General features: G+C 37.8%; 1 protein-coding gene across 6 annotated transcripts in view; it reads right to left on the bottom strand.

Moving 5' to 3' along the window:
• Nucleotides 1–11,205: 11,205 nt before the first annotated feature.
• Nucleotides 11,206–22,126, bottom strand: part of CCDC171 (coiled-coil domain containing 171) — a 163,147-nt gene continuing 152,226 nt past the window's right edge. For 2 of the 6 annotated variants that reach the window (XR_010083541.1, XM_063423197.1), the window contains one exon: nt 17,315–17,450. Coding sequence is in view for 2 of the 6 variants with exons in the window: in XM_063423197.1 (XP_063279267.1) it covers nt 17,395–17,450 (56 nt within the window). In the remaining 4 variants the exon portion in view is untranslated. Of the gene's footprint in view, nt 13,762–17,314; nt 17,451–22,126 lie in introns of those variants that run through there. The other 4 variants (XR_010083542.1, XM_063423196.1, XR_010083543.1 and 1 more) reach the window with 4 other exon arrangements.

The raw sequence follows: 22,126 nt of genomic DNA, 5'->3' as shown, positions 1-22,126 counted from the left end.
AATTCTAGCACAGGAGATAGCAGAGGTTGTTGATAGAGCTTTAAACTAGCTTGGAAGCAGAAAACGGACCAAACCAGGCTCTCCATAGAGAGCATCAGGATGGTGTGACAAAACTTAAGGAAACAAGCACTAATGGAATCCTTCAATCAACTTCATTGACTACAACTGACTACCACACCTGAAATGTTTCTACACTAAGGCACGCCCCATGAGGAACAAAGAAGACAAGCTGGAAGCCTGGCCCTGTCCCAGAGATTTGACATTACAGTTACAGTTACAGTTGGCGTAACTGAAACCTGGTGGGATGAGTCCTGTGACTAGAGTGCCTTGAAGGTCATTTACAGACTCTTCAGATGGAACAGGCAGGAAAGAAGAGGTTGGGGGTGGCATTGTATGTAATGAAAAGGATGAAATGTGTCGAGCTCACAGCTGAAAATGGCACAGTTGAGAGCCTCTGGATAAGAATCAAGAGACAAACAAATAATGTCCTTGTTATCGTGGGACTCTACTATAGACCTCCCAGCCAGGACAATGATGCTGACAAATTATTCTCTGAGGAATGAAAGGACACTTCTAAGTCAACTGCCCTTGTCCTTTTGGGGGACTTCAACTTGCCAGAAATCAACTGGGAGCATCATCCAGCTGGTACAACCTGGGCCAAAAGATTCTTTAAAAACCTGGATGACAACTTCATGGAATAGGTCCTAAGGGAGCTGACTCAGAAAGACGCTCTCCTTGATCTCCTGCTTGTCAACAGAGAGGATCTTGTGGATCAAAGGGGACACTGGCAGCTGTCTTGATCACAAAGTGATCAAACTTAAAATCTCAGCTGACAGCAGGAAAAGTGCTGGGCAGCAATTCAGATATCAGGGAATTAGTGAGTAATTTTCCCTGGGCAAAATGTATTTGCAGGTGCTCAGGTCCATCAGTGCTGGTCACTTCTTAAACATCACCTTCTAAGAGGACAGGAGCAGGCAATTCCCAAATGTCTGAAGTCAAGCTGACAAGGCAAAAGGCTGGCTTGGCTGAGCAGGAGTCTTCTCTTGGAAATAAGAAAAAGCAGAAAGGTATATGCCTTTTCCACTGCGACTTTTCCCAATGGAAGCAAGGTTACGTGGCATGGGAATAATGAAAATGCTGCTCACCACTGTAGGGAGAAAATTCATGTGGCCAAAGATCAACTGGAGATGAAGCTGGCCAGAACTGTGGAAGCAATAGAAAGAGATTTTTTCATACAGATTAAAATAGCAATAGGCAGCATAAAAATAATACTGGCCTGTTACAGGATGAGCATGGTCACCTCACAAACAGGGACAGGGACACAGCAGGTGTTTAATGCGTTCTTTGTCTCTCTTCAACACCAGTGATGGACTAAGGGGGTCTCAGTGCCTTCAGGTGGAGGGCCAGGACTGTGAGAATTATAAACTCCAGTCAAACCTGAACTTGTGTGGGATCTGCTGCTCCAGCTGGATCCCTACAGATCTATGGGGCCTGATGGGATTCATCTGAGAATCCTCAAAGAACTAGCTGATGTCATCACAAAGCCTCTCTCAATGATTTTGGAGTGGTCTTCAGAATTCAGAGCACTCCCAGCTGACTGGAAGCTGGTGAACACTGTCCCAGTTTTCAAGGGGAAAAAGGAAGACTCTGGAAACTACAGGCCTGTCAATCTCATTTCAGTACCTGGTAAAGTTATGGAGAACATTATTCAGAGAGCTATTAAAAAAAATAAAACATAATGCAGTGTTTGGCCACAGCCAGCATGGCTTGATGAGAGGAAATTCCTGCTTATCAAACCTGATTTCCTTTTATGAGAAGGTAACACACGTAGTTGATCAAAGGGAGACAGTTGCTGTAATCCTTTTAGGCTCCAGCAAAGCTTTTGATGCTGTCTGTCCCAGGATCCTTCTGGACAGAATGTCCAGCACACAGCTGGGCACACACACCGTGTGATGAGCGAGCAAGCGGCTCCTGGGTCAGGCACAGGGGGTTACAGGAATGGGGTAACATCAGCCCAGGGACCTGCCACTGGTGGGGTTCCACAGGGCTCCATCCTTGGTCCTGTGCTCTTCAACATCTTCATAAATTACTTGGATGCAAGACTGGAAGGGATACTAAGCAAGTTCCTAGGAGATACAAAACCAGGAGGAGTTGATGCCCTTAAAAGCAGGGAGGCCCTGCAGAGAGGCCTTGACAGATCAGGGGTGTGGGCAATCAGCAACCATATGAAGTTCAACAAGAGAAATTGCTGCACCAGGGGTGGGGCACCCCTGGATGTATGGACAGACTGGGGAATGAGATGCTGGAAAGCAGGGCCATGGAAAGGGACCTGGGGGTCCTGGTCAGTGGGAAGCTGAACATGAGTCAGCAGTGCCCTGGCAGCCAGGAGGGCCAACCCTGTCCTGGGGGGCATCAGGCACAGCATCACAGCCAGGCAAGGGAGGGGATTGTCCTGCTCTGCTCTGAGCTGGGGCAGCCTCACCTCCAGTGCTGGGGACTGGTTTGGGTGCCACAATATGAGGAAGACATGAAACTGTTAGAGTGTCCAAAGGAGGGCCACGAGGATGGTGAAGGACCTTGAGGGGAAGCAGTGTGAGGAGCAGCTGAGGTCACTTGGTCTGTTCAGCCTGGAGAAGAGGAAGCTGAAGAGAGACCTCACTGCAGTCTGCAATTTCCTTCTGAGGAGAAGAGGAGGGGCAGAAACTAGTCTCTTCTCTGTGCTGACCAGTGACAGAAGCGGAGTTTTAGGTGGCCTGAAGCTGTGTGAGGGGAGGTTTAGGTAGAACATCAGGAAAAGGTTCTCCACCCAGAGAGTGGTTTGGCACCAGAACAGCTCCCCAAGGATATGGTCACAGCACCAACCTGGCAGAGCTCAAGAAGCATTTGGACAGTGCTCTCAGGCATTTGGTGTGGCTGTTAGGAATGATGATGTGCAGGGCCACGAGCTGGACCTTTTGGGACCCCTACAACTCAGCACATTCTCTGATTTGCTGATTCTCTGTAATATGTGCATGGCAGAATTTGAGTCTTCTAAGAAAAGCATTTGAGTTCATGTAATTATGGTAAAATAACGCTATCTTTGGGGACATGACACCTTTTTTAAGACAAAACCCTCACAATCTGAATAACTGGGGCAAAGACAATGCATTAAAATATTACTTAAAATTGATTTATGTCAAAACAAGAAAACTGGATTATCAGGATTAGAACCCAGCCGATTAACGCTGTATTTCTGATAGTATGCTTAAAATCTGCTCTAATATAGGAGAAATTCTAGAAACACTCAAAGTTGTACTACCTAGATCTACTTTCTTCCTTCATTCATTTTTACAGAGTACTCATTTATTTAGGCAAAGGAAGAATCTTGATTGTGAAATAAATATACATATACATACACAGAAATAGAAGAAACAAAGCAGGTATATAGGAAATGGCAAACAGGAAATTAGAGCACACACACACAAAAAAAAAAAAAGAAAAAAAAAAAAGCCTGTGGAGGCCATGCAGAAATTTCTATTACAAGAATTTTAGTCAACCCAAGTAGCTCTACACACTTCATCTTCATGTTCCTAAGCTTCATAACTTTCTGAGGTCCTCAGAGTTGTCAATAAAAATTATAGTATCTAAATAGGATATGCAATAGACAGCAGGTTTAATGGAAAAGATGACTAGTGCTTGCTCAAAGAAATAAGTTTGCATTTGACTAGCTCACATGGTGAACTGTAAGTGCTCTGTGAACTTTCTAAGAGGTTCTTGTAGACTCAGACAGAGGTAGAAGCCATTTCAGTTATTAAAAGAAACCAAGTCTTTTTGTGCAGCAGCAAAAAAGACAAAACTCCTCCCTTTCGAATTATAAATCTTTATAGTGCAATTCTTTATGGCTAGGAAGAGAACTTCAGACACTTTTCAAATAACCCCAACTGTTTAATCCGTACCCTTTTGGGAGTCAAGCTGTGTGTGTACGTGAGACAGAAACATTTTTGCTGAAATAGGAAGAATGATATGGTTCTCCTCAACCCACTGTAAAACTACCTGATTCTTACAGAGGAAGTAATGTACATTTCCTTTGCAAAGAATGGCATTATGTGGCCTGTGAATCTTCATCCTTTTGTAGTCTAGTTAAAACCTGTGATCACAGGGGTCCATGGTAGCAAATGGACAGTACATCCATTAACAAAGATATCTAAGTTTTGCCTAAGTATAAAAGCAAAAGGGTCTAAGTTTAGCTTAGAGGAAAAACAAGCCATTCATACAAGATCTTCATTATCACTTCCTTTAAAATTTACTATTACTCCAGAGTCACTTCAGTCAGGCTGTCTTCTGCTAGGTTTTAAACAATTTGTTTGAAATTCTAGCAAATCCAATACTTCAGCAGTAACATTCATTGATTTCCCTACCATTTCCTGTGCAGTGGCTCAGTCACAAAAGTGCAACACAAACAAGTATTCCACAAACACTAAATTAAAACTTTTGATGTAGTTACAGCTGAAAAGGTGTGAAACACTGGAAGAAATTTGCATTTTCAGTAAATCAAGATACATTCAGGGGCTGCAGGACATTAATACAGTAGACATAACAATGAACAGATGTTTCAGATCAATAGCATTTTTCATCTGAGAATGAAAACATATTTTGTACTACTCAAGTAAAACTGGTAGAAATTTAGTTGTAATTAGAATTTACAGTCAGACTCCTGGACAAAGGGATTCCATCTCAAAGGGTAAATTGAGAGGGGTTTTGTTTGTTTCTTTTTTGCTTGATTGTTGTCAATTGTTGTTTGGGGGTTTTTTGTTTGTTAGGGGTTTTTTTGGTTTTACATGTAGAAGTTGACATGAAAGATAAAGTGGCGGGTTTTTTCTTTGTCTTATAGGGAGAGACAGCAGCATTTGGGGTCCAAATCCTAATTTTTTTGATGAAATCACAGAAGCCTCTTCTTTAGAAATAATCAGAGCCTGAATAAGGCTACAAATATGCTCTGAATGTAATCAGAGATCCATTGGTTTTCTTTTCTTTCTGATCCTTCACAATTAAAGCTGCTTCTAGATATTCTCCATTAGGAAATGGAAACGTCCATTAGGAAATGTGCATTAGGAAAATATTAAGACAATTTTTCCAATTGGTCAGTTTTACATACCTTCTTCTTGGAGCTGTTTGGACAAAGCTCTGCTTTGTAGTTAACCTAAGATTATATTTGGCTCACTCCTTTAAAAAGGGGTTTATTTACAATGCCAAACAATAAATTCATCACACTTTGCTGTTAATTTTTGAGTTTCCCTTTTTTTCTTGATAATAATCTAACACATTATGCCTTGATGGAGTTTTAAGAGTTCACCAACAGCTGGTTCTATCTGACTGCTACAAGTGCTTCTGGGAAAAATAAATAATTAAGGGCAAAGGCACACAATATGTGTACATACACCACAAACTGCTAAAAAATTAAGTAAAATATAGCATTAGCATGATAAAAAAGCCAATACCCAACCCACATGTTCATATACAAATGCATGGTATGGATAATTAAGACTGAACTCCAGGAGGTTTCCACAAGACTCCTTATGGCTTTACACCTCTGTATTGCTCAGCATAGCTGTGAGATGCTGGAAGCTAGAAAGATCTACTTTTTGCCCTTGAGCCAGTGGTAGAGAGAATTAAGCTCCCCTAGCTCAGAACTCTACAGGTCTTGCCTGCTGAACTATACCGCTCTTTGTAGTATACAACAGATTCAGAGCAGATCTTGGAAGAAGACATAGATCTGCAAATGTCACCAGTCATTCCGATGTGAAGCAGTTAATCTGCTTCCGGGAACTTTCATAATATCTTAGACACAAGGATAAAACTAAATATATTTAGCTAGACACACTAAGGTAGGGCCTTAAATGAGCTTAAATGCTGCTACTAAAAAGCTGACTATTATGACTTTCCACAAAATCGTTCTTTGTGATTTACTACTCACACAAGTTTCAAACACTTTGTTATTCCCTTAGAAGGCCAAGTGTGATGTACCAATGCCGTCTAATAAGATAGTATAAGGACAGGAAGTTCCCCCAAATGTATCAAAAGTTTCACACAAGCTAGGTCCATTTGCAGTTGCAAGCTTCAATCAGGCTGGCTGATATCGTCCTGGAAAACTACACTGGCTTCAAAAACATTTTAAGTCATAACTCATGAGCATTTGCAAACTCATTTCCAAGACAGAATTCTAATGATTTCCAGAAACCATGAAATCATGTGAAAGATCCTGGAAAGCTCAGAGTACAAAAGTGTAACAAAGTCCTGCAGGGCTAGACAAACAGCATGCAGACTTCTCCAGCCAAAATAAGGAAGTATAAAGCAGCTGTCCATATGATGGCAGTTACTTTGGAATTGTTATTCCATCGTGCAAAAGCACACCAAATATATCCTACCCAGGGCACACACAAATTCTTGTAAAGTCACTAGTGTTTATTCCTTTCTGTATTCTCTTTAAAAGCTTTTGAGTCCACAATTAGCACTATTTTCTACATCTCAATTGCCAAGCCAGCATCTATTCCCTCTTGGGGGTTCTAAGCTGACAGGAAGAGTTGACACTGAGAAGTATTCAGAGAAATAACACGAACTTACTTTTTCCAAACTCAGACAAAGGCACAATGAAAAGCCATTTGTGTGTCCTAGGCCAGATTACCAAAACTGTCAGAAGGCACTTCTGTAACAAACTCTCTTCAGGAGCTGGGTTTGTACCTTTCAAAGTACACTTACAAACTTGCATGACACATACAACAAAAAACCCCTTGAAATTAATTTATTTGTCTAAAGACTCAAGAATTAAGTCTCAACAGTTCTCTCTCTCAAGAGGCAGTCTGAAAATATATACAACAAAAGCAAGCCTAGTTCAGGTTTTCTGTCAGTGTATAATGGATATTGCCATCACTTAGACAGTACAGGATTCCTATGCCAGCAGAGTATGACTATTTTGTCTTACACATTGGTTTTTCTATAGGAGTATGGTATGTCAGCGTGTACTTTGCTGAAGAGAACTTTCTGTCAACAATCAGTGTTTCATTGGCATGAATGTGCAGTAAAAGACAACGAACCATGACTCAATTAAACCACCAAATACTGCATTTAAATAACATTAACCCCTGACATTTTAAAAAGAACAGTGCAGGATTTTAGCTGCATGACTTTTGTTAAGGTCAGTGCTTTAATATATACAGCTTCCCACCCTAAATGCCTGACATAGATTTGTTTCAGTAAGCCAACTGAGAGTGAAGCCTGAAACCAGGATTTATCTACAACTGCAAACATTATAACTAAGATTTCTCCCATGCTATTGTTTATGGGAACAAATTTTGTTAAACATCACATGATGTTGAAGTAGGAAAGGATTTAATATTTAATTCACAATTATCTTGATTTTGTTTTGATAATTACCTTGTGGACTGAAGTTTATAAATTATTTTTGAAAGCTTTTTAGTAAAAAAAAAACTTCAGATGCTATATATGAACATTACAGGATGGAGTGTAGCTTTGGGTTCCTTCTCCTATGTGCCAGCAGAATCCCATGCATTACAAGGACTGTATGTATGAAGTTCTGATGGGAAGTCAACACAGCATAAACTGAAAGTTACCAAAACTCTCACCTGATTAATATAAAAGTTGCTCCTACTTATTTTGGTATGCACATGTGCCAGATTTTTAAGCCTAACAGCATTTTTTCTGTACTGTGTAGAAGGTGCGTGCCTCTCTAAAGTGTACTGCTCACAAGTATAGTGTCTATGATGCTTGTTTCCACAACTTTTAGGACCACACCATTAGTGTGGACTAAACTATTCAGATATCTACAAGTCAACAATTAGTGGGGCTGCTCTGTGGGTTAGCTGTATGTCACACAAAAAGAAATGTAATTATTTAAACATAATTAGCATTGCTTCATTTTTGAACAATCTCTCTGTTATCATCATGCAGTGGGAGATTAAAAAATCTGTTTACCAATAAAAAGAAAGGATATTTATATATTAGTATTGTCACCATTATGATATAGATAGTATATAGTACTAATAATTATTGCTGATATCCGATTGCCTTCTCATGGCTCTACTGTGCCCAGTTAAAGCTTCATAAATGGTTGGACTTTGTTTCAAATAATTCCATGAAAGTCACTAGTTAAAAAATAGAAAACATTAGATTTAAAGATTAGATATCTAATCTTTAAATATGATTGTCCAAAAATTATCAGATTATGAATACCAAAGTGAAGTCAAGTTAGACAAAATTAGTCATTTCATACTAGGCAAGATTAAAAGATTCCTTTGTTAGTTTGGATTTCAAGGCCAAGCAGCAACAGAATGGAGAGAGAAATGCTGAGTAAGCTTGGTGTTCCATCACCAGTAGTAGCAGAGGTGCTCTTCACATATAGATTTCATCCAAACACTGAGGCTGCCAGGGTCTTTTTGGGGTTTATTCACTGGAGAGTAATGAAAGAACTACAAAAAACATCAGGAGAAAAATGCTACTAAAGCAATTCTGTATATCAGAAGAGAGGTTAAATATTTTTAGGAGCTTAGTTATAGCACATGCAAATTTATCTTAAATTTAAAGCAATGAAAAATCTTTCAAATACAGAATGAGAGCAGAATGATCAGATGCTCTTCTAAGTGATCAAATGATCAGACTGACCTAATTGACAGAGGTTATATAAAATAATTGCCTTTCACTTAATCCAGGGCTTTAGCAGTGTTTGGAAATTTGGAGAGCCCTTTACAAAATAAAATGTCCCACTTGTTGAGTAAGGAATTATGGATTAGATATATGGACAGTAAGTCACCTGCAAAACTGCCTGAACTAGTGAGCTCAAATCATGGTGATCAGTGGCATCAAGTCCACCTGGAGGCCAGTCACTGGTGGTGTACCCCAGGGGTCAATATGGGGACCAATACAGACTCATAACATTATTAATGTGTAATGGCATAGATGATGGGACCCAGTGCAAAATCCCCAAGTCAGAAGATGATCCCAAGCCAGGAGAAGTGGTTAACAGATCAGATGGATTTGCTGCCATCCAGAGACTGTCTTGACAGGCTAGAGAAGGGCTGATAGGAACTTGATGAAATTCAAATAAAGAGAAGAAAGGCTGCTCTGCCTGGGGAGAATTACCTCTGGCACCAGGACAGGACAGGACAGGGACCTGAGACTGACTGGGGACCAGGTGTCCAGGGAGCAGTTAGGCAGAAAAGTACCTTGAGGTTCTTGGTTTTCCTGATTACCATGAGGCAGAAATGTGCCCTGGCAGCAAAACAGACCAAAACAGAGCACCTTTGGGCTGCATCAAGAAGAGAACTGCCAGCTCTAAAGGGAGGGGATCTTTCCCTTCTATCCAGCACTGGTGACTCTGTATCTGGAGTAATGGCTCCAGTCCAGAGCTCCCTAGCACATGAGAGAGATGGAAATACAGGAGCAAGTCCAGTGAAGGACCAAAAAGATAACTAATAAAATGATTGGAGTATCATCTCTTCTCATAAGAGAAGAGGCTGAGAGAGCTAAAAAAATCATGGCCAAGAGAAGGGTCAGGGAGAGCTTACCAGCTTGTGTAAATACCTGTAAAGTAAAGAATATGGAGCCACACCATCCTCTGTGGTGCCTAGTGAGAGGACAAAAGGCAATGCTCAGGAACCTGTTGTAGCTGACTGTATTCTAAGCAGGGGTGCTGGAATAGATGATCTTCAGAGCCTTCAAATCTCAGCTCACTTGATTTGACTTGATAAAGGCATTCAAGATCTTTTACAATGGAAGATACTCCCATAAGTGTCTATCCAACTTGACAGGCATTGAATTCTGCTGAATTTGCAAATAGTTGTGAGAGACAGGAGCCAAAACCCTCCTCTGTACTACTGCTGCAGTAGGAATTGCTTAGAGTATGTGGAGTGATAATAAAGTCAGTCCAATAACCAAAATCTTTGCTGAGATAGATATACATATGTGTGCACACAGGTACAAACACAACTTGTACTAACAATTATAAAACCTAGTGCAGGGAAAAAATAATGTATTACACAATCTCTTTTCAGAGATATGTTGCTTGGTGGGTAAATAAATTAATATTAATTTTGAGACTGACCAAAAAGCCAATCATTTGTTGCACCACATTCAAAAACCATGGAGAGTATTTTAGCCCCACCAAATACGGTCATCCTTCTAAGGAAACTAGTTGCTCTCCTGGAAGAGTGCTGAGATGAAGCTGATGTTATACAACTGGAACTAGACCTCTTCAAATTCCAGGCCCTAAAAATGAAAAGCTTTGATAATACAGATCAAGGTCTCAAGCTCTGTAATTGTCAAAGCAAGGCAGAGCAGATGGTATAAAACAGGATGCTCTTTTGAAAGCTACTGTTACTGTACTGTCTAGACACATTCTACAAAAACATGACTTTTATTGTGTCCCCAAAAGATAGGGAAAAATACGCTTTGGTAAGCTACAAACTGCATTTTTAAACTACTAACAGGGGACCTTCTACTTATTTGGAATTTATCTCAAATTTCACCTTATCAAATGCAAGGAAAAGCAACTCAGGAGTATCACACTAAAGATAATCCTGTTTACTACTATCAGCTTCTTCCCAATGTAAGAAAGTGGAGATTTTGATTATAAATGGGACATCTGACAGCCACATAAAAGATATTTCGAAGTCCCTTCCAAGTGGATAGCTTTAAGAAAAATAGTGTGTAACTCATAGTTGGTCAATATTTAAACAGAGTAAATAAGGTAGATGTTTTCCTTCAGTGAAAACTTTATAAATTAGTTCTGAGATATGATAGCTTGTTAGATCATTCCTATTAACTACAGTCAGTTTGCCATTGTTATGGTCTCTGTGAAATCACATAAACCAGCTCCACGCTTGGAGCTGTAACTGAAGTAACTGGAGGAGATATTCCTACTCTCAGTAAGATAAGGATTTCAGAAAGAAATCTTTTTTCTGCCTCTACAGGCAGAATACCACATAGACTGGCAATGATGGGAAAGGGACAAGTAGGCTGCAAATCTTCAGCAGTTTGTGACCATGCAGCAAAAAATAGGCACTTTCTCTTTCAAACTATAGAGTACCATAAGAATATACCAAAAAGTGCTTAAATGTATCTACACACAGTAGAGAAAAATGATCAGTGAGAAATATTCTTTCATTCTTCATATTAATATAATAGATTGTTGACATTAAATTTGGAAGACCAGAATACTGTATTTGTGGTGCCTTTAAGAACAGTCACTGTCACGGGAAGAGTGGAGCCAAGACACTTGGAGGTAAACAAAAATTTTTTTCTTTGGTATTTAAGACTAAATACATAAAGGAATGTTCTTCCTCTTGTCATGAACGTTCTGACTCTTACATGTAAGAGTTAGTCAGGATTTATTTGGCATTTCATGGCTCTGTATCATTATACACACATACATGCACATCAAGGCTGTGAGCAATGGACTGCACAATACAGAATACCTGAAAATTTGAAGCCACCTTAGATTGTGGTCTTCTGTTGAAAATTTAAAGGTATATTAGGAGTGGCTAGGTTTGTTCAGCATGGAGACGAAGACTGAGGGGAGACCTCACTGTAGTCTATAACTTCCTCAAGAGGAAAAGAGGAGGGGCAGGCACTGATGTCTTCTCTGTAGTGACCAGTGACAGGACCCAAGAGAATGGCCTGAAGTTGTGACAGAGGAGGTTTAAGCGGGATATCAAGGAAAGGTTTTCACCCAGAGGGTGGTTGGGCACTGGTATAGGCTCCCCTGGGAAGCAGTCACAGCACCAGCCTAAGGGAGTTCAAGAAGCATTTGGACAGTGTTCTCAGGCACAAGGTGTGACTCACTGGATTGTCCTGTGCAGGGCTAGGATTTGGACATGATGATCATTGTGGGTCTCTTCATTCTCAGGATATTCTATGATTCTAGAGTACCTGAAAACAAGGGTAGTTGAAAGATTTGTTTATCTTAAGTGATACATCATTTATGCAAATATTCTTTTCCATCCAAAATGGAATTTCAGCAGTAGTCACGAAGCTTTAAAATCAAATCCTACATTTGACATATTAGAAGATATTGCAAATTCCATAATGCATAATATTATTTTTCTAATGTATCACTGGCCCATACTGCGAAACAATCTATTATATAGATTTTGCATTCAATTTTTTTGTCAAAAACTACACAGCACATCAAAAGTTAATAGCACTAGGGATTTGTGATTAATATGAAACCAATGGTATATTAAAAAATTCCTTTTGTTCTTCATTCACAATGATGAAAATGCTAGGATTTAACCTTTAAGGGTTAAAGAGTTTAATCAATGTCAATGTCTGATCTTCTGAAGGCAATAAAGAACAGTCTGTCTAGCGATACCCAACAGAACATCACTTTGTCAAGCCACAAAGCACCCAAAAGCTTGTCAAGTAAGTTACCAGAAACCTCTTTGTGGTTAGAACTCAGCTCCTTCCTGCTTGACCTATTATTTGATATTTGACCACTTGGTTGCAAGACACTTGCTCTTTCCAGCTGAAATGTCACTGGGGCATCTTGTCAGCTCCCCGACATCTCGGCCTGACATACAATTTTACTTTTGTGTGCTACAAGGCAGAAAATGCAGGGCAATGGCCTTGCTTTAAATTCTGTCAGCATCAAAGATGGGCGTCACTCTTGGGTCCTACCAACAACAACAAAAAAGGAGTCTATTTGAAGGTCAAAACAGCCATTACTTTTTAGTCTTTCAGTTTAAACTAAATACATTACCTGCAACACTGGTTTGGGAACTGTCCTTATAAAGTATATAAACATATCATCAGAAATCCTCCCTCCACAATTGTTCTTCTTTCTTATGAAATGCAGACTTGATAAAAGGGTGAGTTTTCAGCGCCTGCAGGGACCAGATTCAGTGGTTAACTTAACTTGTTCAAATAGGCAAGTGGTATCATGTAGCTTTACAAGGAGCAACCTGACCTTCTCACATTGACCAGCAGTGACATTATTGTGCAGGAAGAGAAGCAGTCACATCATTTCTGTTTTGCACAACCTGCTTAAAGTTTGCAACTAAATGCTTGTCTTCAGTTGAGCTGACAAGAGAAAAGAGGGGGCTCAGTGAACCATGGCAGGGCTGCCATGAAATGACAGGAATCATTGGCATACATTTCAAATAGCTCTCTCAATCCTATTAAAGTATTGCAGTCCTGCTTTAAAATAGACAAGTATGAAACAACTTTGATAGATAGAGACTAAAATGGCTTATTGATTTTTTTTTTAAGACTGAGGAAAATTACCCAAAATGTGCCATTCTTTAACATTTAAAAATATACTACATAAAAAATAAACAACTGCAATAAATAAAAGTTTAAAGAAATAACTGCTTCAGTATGCAAAAACTGACAAGTACAGAAATGTGAACATACAAATGCACATTTTCATAAAACTGTAAAATTAATGTCAAAAAATACAAACGCTGAACTACAACTCAAATATAGCAAAAAAATTACACTTTAATTGCATCATTTTACATTAATACAATTTTTCCCTTCTAGAAGATTATTGATACTAAGAATCTGAAAATCCATTTTCCATTGTTCTTCTGGGATTGGATGTGACATCCAGGCTGAAGAAACAGATTGAAGACAGAGAACTGTCTCTCTTTTGCATAGCACTGTAGGACGTGTCAAGTTCAGCTTGCAATGCCAAAAAGTCTAGGATAGAACTCTGGTCAGGCTGAACTTCTACCTTGGAGCCACACTAATGCTTGAACTACCTCTTGTTTCCTGGAATGATAAATAAGAATAATAATTTAAAAAAAGAACAAAAAGAGAATCTACATTTACCATTAAATTCCTTTCACAAAAGTATGTATACTAAGTATTTGCAATGTTTGCTTCTTGTTTTAAACACTTTGGTATCTGAGAACCAATAGTCATATTTAACAAAACGAAACAAAGGATATTTTCTCAGGTTTTATGCCGAGTAAGTGTTAGGAACAAATAACCTACTGTATTTGAAGTGCTACAAATACTTACAGAGAACTTTTAGTCCCTGTTCATTACAATTAACAGATTTCTTTTTATAAACATAAACAAACTTTTTCCACAGTCTCCTTGTCACTATTACTAGGAAACATACACCATGCTAACCATTAGGTATTTGTTTATTTTAAAACATATTTTATCATCATTTGAAATCAAATACTTAATACTCTTCAAATTAGCCTGCAGGCAAATGGCCAGAAAATATACACTGAATGTACATTGATAGGAACATGTTTCATACTTCAATGTGTCTCAATATTCAGTCAAGCAGATATAAACGTTATACTAGTTAAAATTCAACATTAAAGAACTTCCAGCAATAAAACATAAGGCATCATACTTTAAAAGATTATGGATAATATCAGTATAACAGTAATAATAATTCTTTAAAAAATGATAAAGACATTCTGTAATTCCTCTAGACAAATAAAAGAAAACTCAACGTCATGTTGCTCTTCTGCACTACATGGTGTGAAAATAAGAAAAATTTCATCAAATCTTATAATACATGAAAGCATCACATGCAAGGCACAATTACAGAATTAAAAATTAACACACTGAATAACCATTACAGTATCTTTGAGGTTTAGAACATTCTCTTCAGCATTTAAGGAAGAGTATACATGCATACAGAAACACACACATTGAGGTATAAACCCATATATAGAGACACACAAACTCATATACATCTGGAGAGAAGCTGAAGGATGTGTGTATGTTCACATTTCAACAAATCCAGTCTCAGTCATATGTATAAAGACACATTCAAGAAAGATTTCCCTTTCCTCTGTTATCATTGCTAAAGAAAAATCAATTGTTGCCTCTAACACCTACTTCAACAGTTCCCTTTGATATGGACTCTTGATTTCCAGATTCACCACAAGCTATACTGCAGCCACTGTAAACAACTAGGTTATTTTATACCTTCATACAGTAGCAAATTTAGATAGCTGTGTCAAGTATGTAGTTAAAATGAGGTAGTGCCCTGAGTTTTTCTAAATTATCGGTCTGATGAGGATGAGATAACCAGCAGGACTAGCAAGTAAGATTTGTAACACTCTAGTTTTTCACTCCTTCTGGGCTCAACTCTCCACCAAATGAGAACCACTAAGAAGCCAATGCACAGATGAGATCTCAGTGTACCAACAGACATGAAATGAGTTCTCAGTGAAGGCTAGTACACTAATTAACAACCTGTTCTTTGCACACTTTAATCAACCGACCACATAAAAATTGTCTCTAAAATAAGAACCATTCATTAAAGCCATTACAACAGCATTGAAATATGTAAACAACTTGTGATGTTCTAAAAAAAACTTCCACATATAAAAAAAATTAAATCAATAAGCTGCAAGCTACAAATGTGTTTCACTCTGGATAACAAATATTGAGGAAAATTTAAACATATTGGTTTCTACTGCTTTCAACACCTCAATCAGCATACCACAATGAAGGCAAAATCTCATGCTATGATTACACTCACATACTACTCTTTTCCAAGCTGCAGTGAGGGGGGGTGGGGCTGTTGAAAAATATGGCATCAAAATCCCAGTAAAGATATAAGAAATCAGATCCTTTGAGAGTTGCAAAAAAAAAAAAAAAAAAAAAAAAGTATGAAACTTAATGATTGGCAGCAAGTCAATAGACTACGTTACAGTAAAAGCTTCACTGTTGGGGAAAAAAAAAGCTCTGGTTTGGTTATCTGGAGCCTGTGCTGTACTTCTTACAAAACAGAATACTAGTCACTGAACAAAAGGGAAATCAGATTTAATAGCAACGTGATTGATGCAAAAACCAATTTTTGGCTCTTAGTCCTACGAACCATTTTGATCCAATATATTTATATACCCTCATGATGAATAAGAAAATAGTATTCAATAGGTTAGAAGAAAAAATACTCAGAATTCTTATAATGTTTATTTTCTGAACATTTACAGAGGAATTTTAAAGGCAGTTAAAATTTCCCCAACAGACTTCTTTCATCATTATTGTATTTAGACACCTAAAACATGTTTTAAATTGATAAACTCAAATAGCTATGCCAGAGCTGTGGTGATAATCCATCATATAAATACGCATTTAGGTAATTTTTAAAAGAGGAATTATTTATCTGAAATAATGTGTCTGTTTGGGTAAATCTTTAGCACAGCACTTTTATTTACCCTGTAAGCCATACATGACTCCATCTGAACTGTTATACTTCACCGGGTAAATAGATATCTAGGACACATACGTCTAGCAAAAATATGCTTTCAAAATATTTATGTAATATAGTAACTGGTCACGTCCTGTGCATATTTTTCAAAATTTTGGTCGCCTAACTTTAAAAAACAGGTTTTCTCGAAGACAAAATATGAAATGTTAGTCTACATTATGGAATAATTGCTTTCTAAACCTTAGTTAACTAAGCAATTTTTTATTAGATATGGAAAAGATTTCTAAAACAGTTCCCCTTTATAGCTGCTCTGCAGCTAACCTATAGTTCAAATTTAGGATCTAGTTTAAAGGTTGTCTGATGATATATGAGCTGCTTAACCACAGTTAAAACTCATTTATAGTGGGTTGCTTTATTATGATGATATTGTGATGGAATATTTTCATACCATCATTTATTATATCCTTATATTATGTTTATATTGCAATGTCAACCTACCCAAAGGCATCATGTTGTGATCAAAGATGCCCATTTTGCTTTTGTATATCTGTATTTGTGGAATAATACGCACAGTTGTACACTTGAAATTAGAAGACTATGCACATGTTTTGGCAGTGGTGCAGATAATTACAGAAGGAAATAAACTGTTATAAGTGTACTGTTTATCTTCAATTGTAGGAGAAAAATCTACAGCTGAAACTGCAAATCAGTCAGAACAGTTTCAGCCTTCAAAATCTACACAAAGATTGTTTTACTGGACAATTTTCACAGCTTTTCAATTTCCCTCAGCTATGTATGTTATTACAAAGACTTCTTCCACTTCTCAGGTTTCCCACCACTAATTTTTGTCACTTCAAACTACTTTCAAATAGTCAATTTCAAAACACAGTAGCCCAAACTTCTCTGCTTTCTTCTGACATGTAACATGCTACCCTATTAAAAATATATTATTAGAAAATCAGAATAATAAATAGTGGTAAGATTTTTGTGCATTAAGGCTTCTAGGTTATGCACGCAATAACAACTGGCTTCAACTGAGGTAAAAAAGCCATGAAACTGCTTAGAATCAGAAGAGACCAAATAAGAGACAGAAGGGCATGAGGATTAATAGTGAATACACGTTACGACAGTTCCATACCTGTGTGATGAAGCAGGTGTAATAAGAAGTTCATTGTTATATCTCAGTGTAAATGACATAAAATTGCTGAATTACAAGGCTAAAATCTGATCTCTAATCCACCAGAATACAGGACACTTAGGTGTGCGAGGATGCCTGTCAGTAAACAGAAATGCAGAGAGAGGAGTATGCTGTAGTTTCTTCAAAATTCTAGTAGCCCCTAAAATCTCTAGAAAGACAGTAGCACAGTTTCTCAAGAATAGGAAGAACTTTAAGTTAAGCACAGATGCAGAGAATGCTGGGCAGAAAGTAAGAAACAGTCAGTATATTTCTCCACAATTAATTTCTGATACTCACTCCTCTCAGCCCAACTCCAGAACCAGAACACACAAATACACAGTAATACCAGTAGACAGCAAATCAAATGGTCAATAATATTCTTTTCAGCTTCTCCCACCTATGCTATCCTAGCACCTTGCATCATTTCACTGCTACAATATCAATTCCAGTAAGTGTTAAAAAAAGAACCACTGTCTTCAATAACCATTTTGCAGCACTTATGTGGAAACCCTATTTCCCTATAGAGAAAGATGTACATTGTCAGATCATTCACAACCTCCTATTCAGACTGCTATTTCCAAAACTGAGTTGCCTTTTGCCAGACAATGTCAAGGGATTTCCAGTATGCTGCTCATCTTTTTTTTCTGTTAAAAGTTGCTCCAAGAGCCATTTCTTACTCTCAAATAATAAAATGCTACAAACTGTTATTTAAAATGGGAAGTATTACTTGTGGATGTACATCAGTGCATTACGGTGCTAGTTACAAACTTTTTCTGGATGTCAGTGAAATACAGCACTAGTTACAAACTTTTTCAAAGCAGGAACTGTATGACTAGAACTGGAAAGTTTGCTTCCCGTGTCAGTGATCTTGCAATTCTGTATGCTGAAGCAGTAGGACTAAATTGGTACTCTGACACAATGTAAGAAAATGGTAACATTCAGTATAAATTTTAATTGTCAGCACTCCTGCTTGGATTGTGCAAACAATCTGCTATCAGAATAATTCAATGGGCTGCCAACTCATTCCATATTAAGTCAGAAAGGTAGACACACAACACACTTTGGGTGCTGCTAGCCAACAATACTAATGGCTTTTTTCATTATCAAGAATTCCCTCTTCTATTTTCAGGAGTTTTTAAACAAACATGAGTCAGTAATGTTGGGAAGTTACAATTTTTTCTTACTTTCCTAATGCTCTTGGCATTTAATTCACTCAGTGAAATCAGAGTCTGCAGGCTCAATTAAAAGCAATTAAGAGAAAAATTTCATTACATATTGTATTTGTTTTTCTAAACGAAAATGCTGTTTCATTCAAATGCACTTAAACCTGGTATGTTTGAAGAACACACAGGACCGGATGGATTATCATGTCAGATGAACACTTTATCTTCAATGTTTTGTTGGCTTAAAGACAAGTAACTTGGTTCTGCATTGCTAATTTTGATGTTTTCTAAAAGTTTTGACCAAATTTCACACACAGCCTATACCACAAGCCTTTGTTCCAGATGCTTCATTGGAATACACAGGAAACCTTTCCATTATTAGGTCAAATTCTCTACACTGCACTGTTAATACCAAAATGTTAGACAAAAAAGCGGTGCTCTTTTTTTTCTGGGTGAAATGATTAGTCTGTTTTGATTTCAATCAAAGTTTTCAAATTCTTGAGTAATTAGTACTTTTGGAACTTTTAGTACGTTAGAACTTTAGTTCTTAGTAATTTTTGCCCATGATACCTACCACTGTCTTTCCACTTTTCCACTTTGACAAGAATGGAAGCAACTTTTACTTTTTCTTTTCTTTTTTTTTTTTTTTTTTTTTTTGAATCTGGGTGACCAACCTAAATGATTATTGCTTTACTTTGTGCTGCATGCTGCAAACAACACTGAAAGGTACACCACACTTTCCATTATGACACCACTCTATGTTTCACAGCAGTGTGTAAGATCATGCCTGCATTTAACCAATGCCTCTCTTGCTTCTAAGGAAGGCTTTCCTACTATGTGACTTTTCCCCCAGCTTCTTATTGTCTTAGATCACTATGTCATTCACGGTTCCCTCTTGGCACTCCTGTTTCTTTCTAGCAAGAAGGGGAGAAGAGGACAACAATTAGAGACTAAAAGACTTACAACGCCATGCTAAGGCACCACCAACCGACAAAGTAGTCCCCCCTACTTAGCCTTTTCTTCTGGGAAAACAATCCCTATTCCACTAGTTAAAGTGTCAAACTTCATATTCTCGAGAGAGATGTATTCAGCCATCATCTGAATTCCTATCCAGTGTGACTGTCTGACGTAAGCCTTCAAAGTTTCATCTGAGTTGCATGTATACTGCTGCTCTAGCAGAAAAAGGAAAGAGGTATATTTACATTCATTTTGCCAAACATTAGCATCTTCTGTCCAATAATTTGAATGCAGAAGTGTAAGGAGAAAACAGCTTAGAGAACAAGGGTTGACACATACAGTGTGAAATCTTAAGGTGCTTGAATGCAATGAGGGAGAAAGTGAGACAGAACCACGTTTCATCTCCCTAACTGTGATACAGTCCACATGAACTTTGTGACAGGTCTCTGTCTCTCAGCCACACTTCACTAGCTTCTGCTGACATTCAGCTGTCAGACAGCAACCCTTTACCATGCCCCTAACATGCTCTACAGCTTCACCCAATTAACTCGCTTTCACTTGACATTGTAGCAAAAAGCTTCATAATAGGTGGTCAAGGTGCACGGTGTCTGCTTGCCCTCTAACTGCTCACGCACAGCGAAATGCTACCTTCCTTTCTGTCTGTCTGCGACGAACTGGCACGACGACAATTTAGGCATTCTGCTGCTAAATGGAATAAGGACAGTGGATATTTGCCAGCAGTGCATTTATTTATCTCTTACCAAAAGCCATCCTGGAGCTAATAATCACAGCAATTTTGGAAAAAAACCAAAAAAAAACCCAAAAAAAACCAACGAAATTACACTGATTCAGTAAAATACTTCAATCACTTTATAGTTAACAAAAATATACTGTAACAGCAATTTGGTTTCAAGAGGAAAGAGAGGACAAAGTAATTTATTTACAATACTAGCACTTAACAACATAGAGGAGGAAGGTCTGCTAACAATGAAAGTATCTTTATGAATCAGCTTTCTTGCATTAAAAAATCTTTAGGTATTCAGAAGATTATTTTTTCCTATGCATTTCTGCCCAATATGCAATATTTTTAGGAATATTTTTAGAAGTATGGATTTATGTAGCTAATAAAATTATCTATTAAAAATATGGAAATCAACGGTTTAGGATTCATTTGATAGCTTATAGAAAAACAAGATCAAACACACAACTCACTGTTACTTTGCTAACAGATGCCTTGAGAACACTTCAATTTGCTCACTAGTTCTCTTAGGTATATTTATATATAAAAATAAGGAGGTCAGAAAAGTCCCTTAAAAAGTTGGTATGTATGTAGTAAGTACTGATGATGCTCAAATGCTCTTTTCTGAAGAGGGTGGAAGAGTCTAGATCGAGCACTAGCATCTGGACAGTGAAATTATGAAAGCCACTATAGCAAATACCTTCTTGTGGCCTTATGGGTTTCAACTACCACAATTCCAACAAGACAGGGCTCAAAAGACTATCTATACAGCCTTTTAAGATTCTGGTTTGCTAAACTACAGCAAGCTCACATAGGTTATGTAATTTATTTTCTTTCCAAGCATATCTACAGGGAAAAGTTCCCTTGCAGTTCTCTTTTAAAATCTTTGAAAAGACATTTTTTCTACACAAGAAATTTTATTTTCACAAAGAGAAGCAGACATCGAGACTGTAGAAAGTAGAAGCTCAAGAAAACTCCTAAGCATGAAGTAAAGAAAATAAGAAAGGAAATACATTAATTAAGATGTAAAGCAGACTCCTCTTATGACAGGAAGTTATGGGAAGAACATGGAACCAACTTGTCCTTATGAAAGGTGGTGAAAAGCAGCAGATTTTAAGGAATTGGAACTCACATACCTCTGGAAGAGGCTGCTAATGTAGAAGTGGGTAGTTTTGCAGCAATGAAAAAGATACAGTGAATACCTCACTCAGAGTTGATGTAGGAAAATGGCATTACTCAGAATTAAAATTAAGTGTCAGGGACATGCATGGCCTCATAGTGAATAATATTACTGTAGATCTTGTAAGTGAATAAACGCTATTTTGGCTCACTAGGTACTGAGATTATAATCTGGTGTTGTTCATAATCATGAAATGACAAGGGAAATGCTGACGTCAAGATTTGACAGCCTTTACTATCTGCTACTGAGGAGTAGGTTAATGTTCACTCTTTGGAGACAATGGAACTAGGACCATAAACTGAATACAGACATGGGTTATGCAACTTATCTGCACCTATTTGAAAAACAGACTGATTGAAATCTCATATACAAAATACAAACATTTGCATTTTGAGTCAGAACACCTGCACAGATACATTAGACTACAGGCTAATCTGAACCTCAGTTAAATAACTGAGTAGCCTCTTTAAAAAAGCGAAGTGATGGAGCAAGGAATGACTGACTTATACCACACGTTTAGAAGTGAACTGGTGTTACTGCCAATTTAATTTTCTCCAAGTGAAGGTTTATTATTAAAATCATCAAGGTATTAGGAGAACAAAGGGTTCCATCCTTTTAGCATCGGCCAATGCATGTAGATTTTCTGGATAGCCCACTGCAGATGTGTAGGCTTCTACCTCCTAGCCAAAATCCTGATAAGGGCTACATCCCTCTCCATCATAAATTAGATTAC

The sequence above is a fragment of the Prinia subflava genome, chromosome Z (genome assembly GCF_021018805.1).
Source record: "Prinia subflava isolate CZ2003 ecotype Zambia chromosome Z, Cam_Psub_1.2, whole genome shotgun sequence".
NCBI lineage: Eukaryota > Metazoa > Chordata > Aves > Passeriformes > Cisticolidae > Prinia > Prinia subflava.
This window is presented reverse-complemented; position numbering and strand designations above follow the sequence as displayed.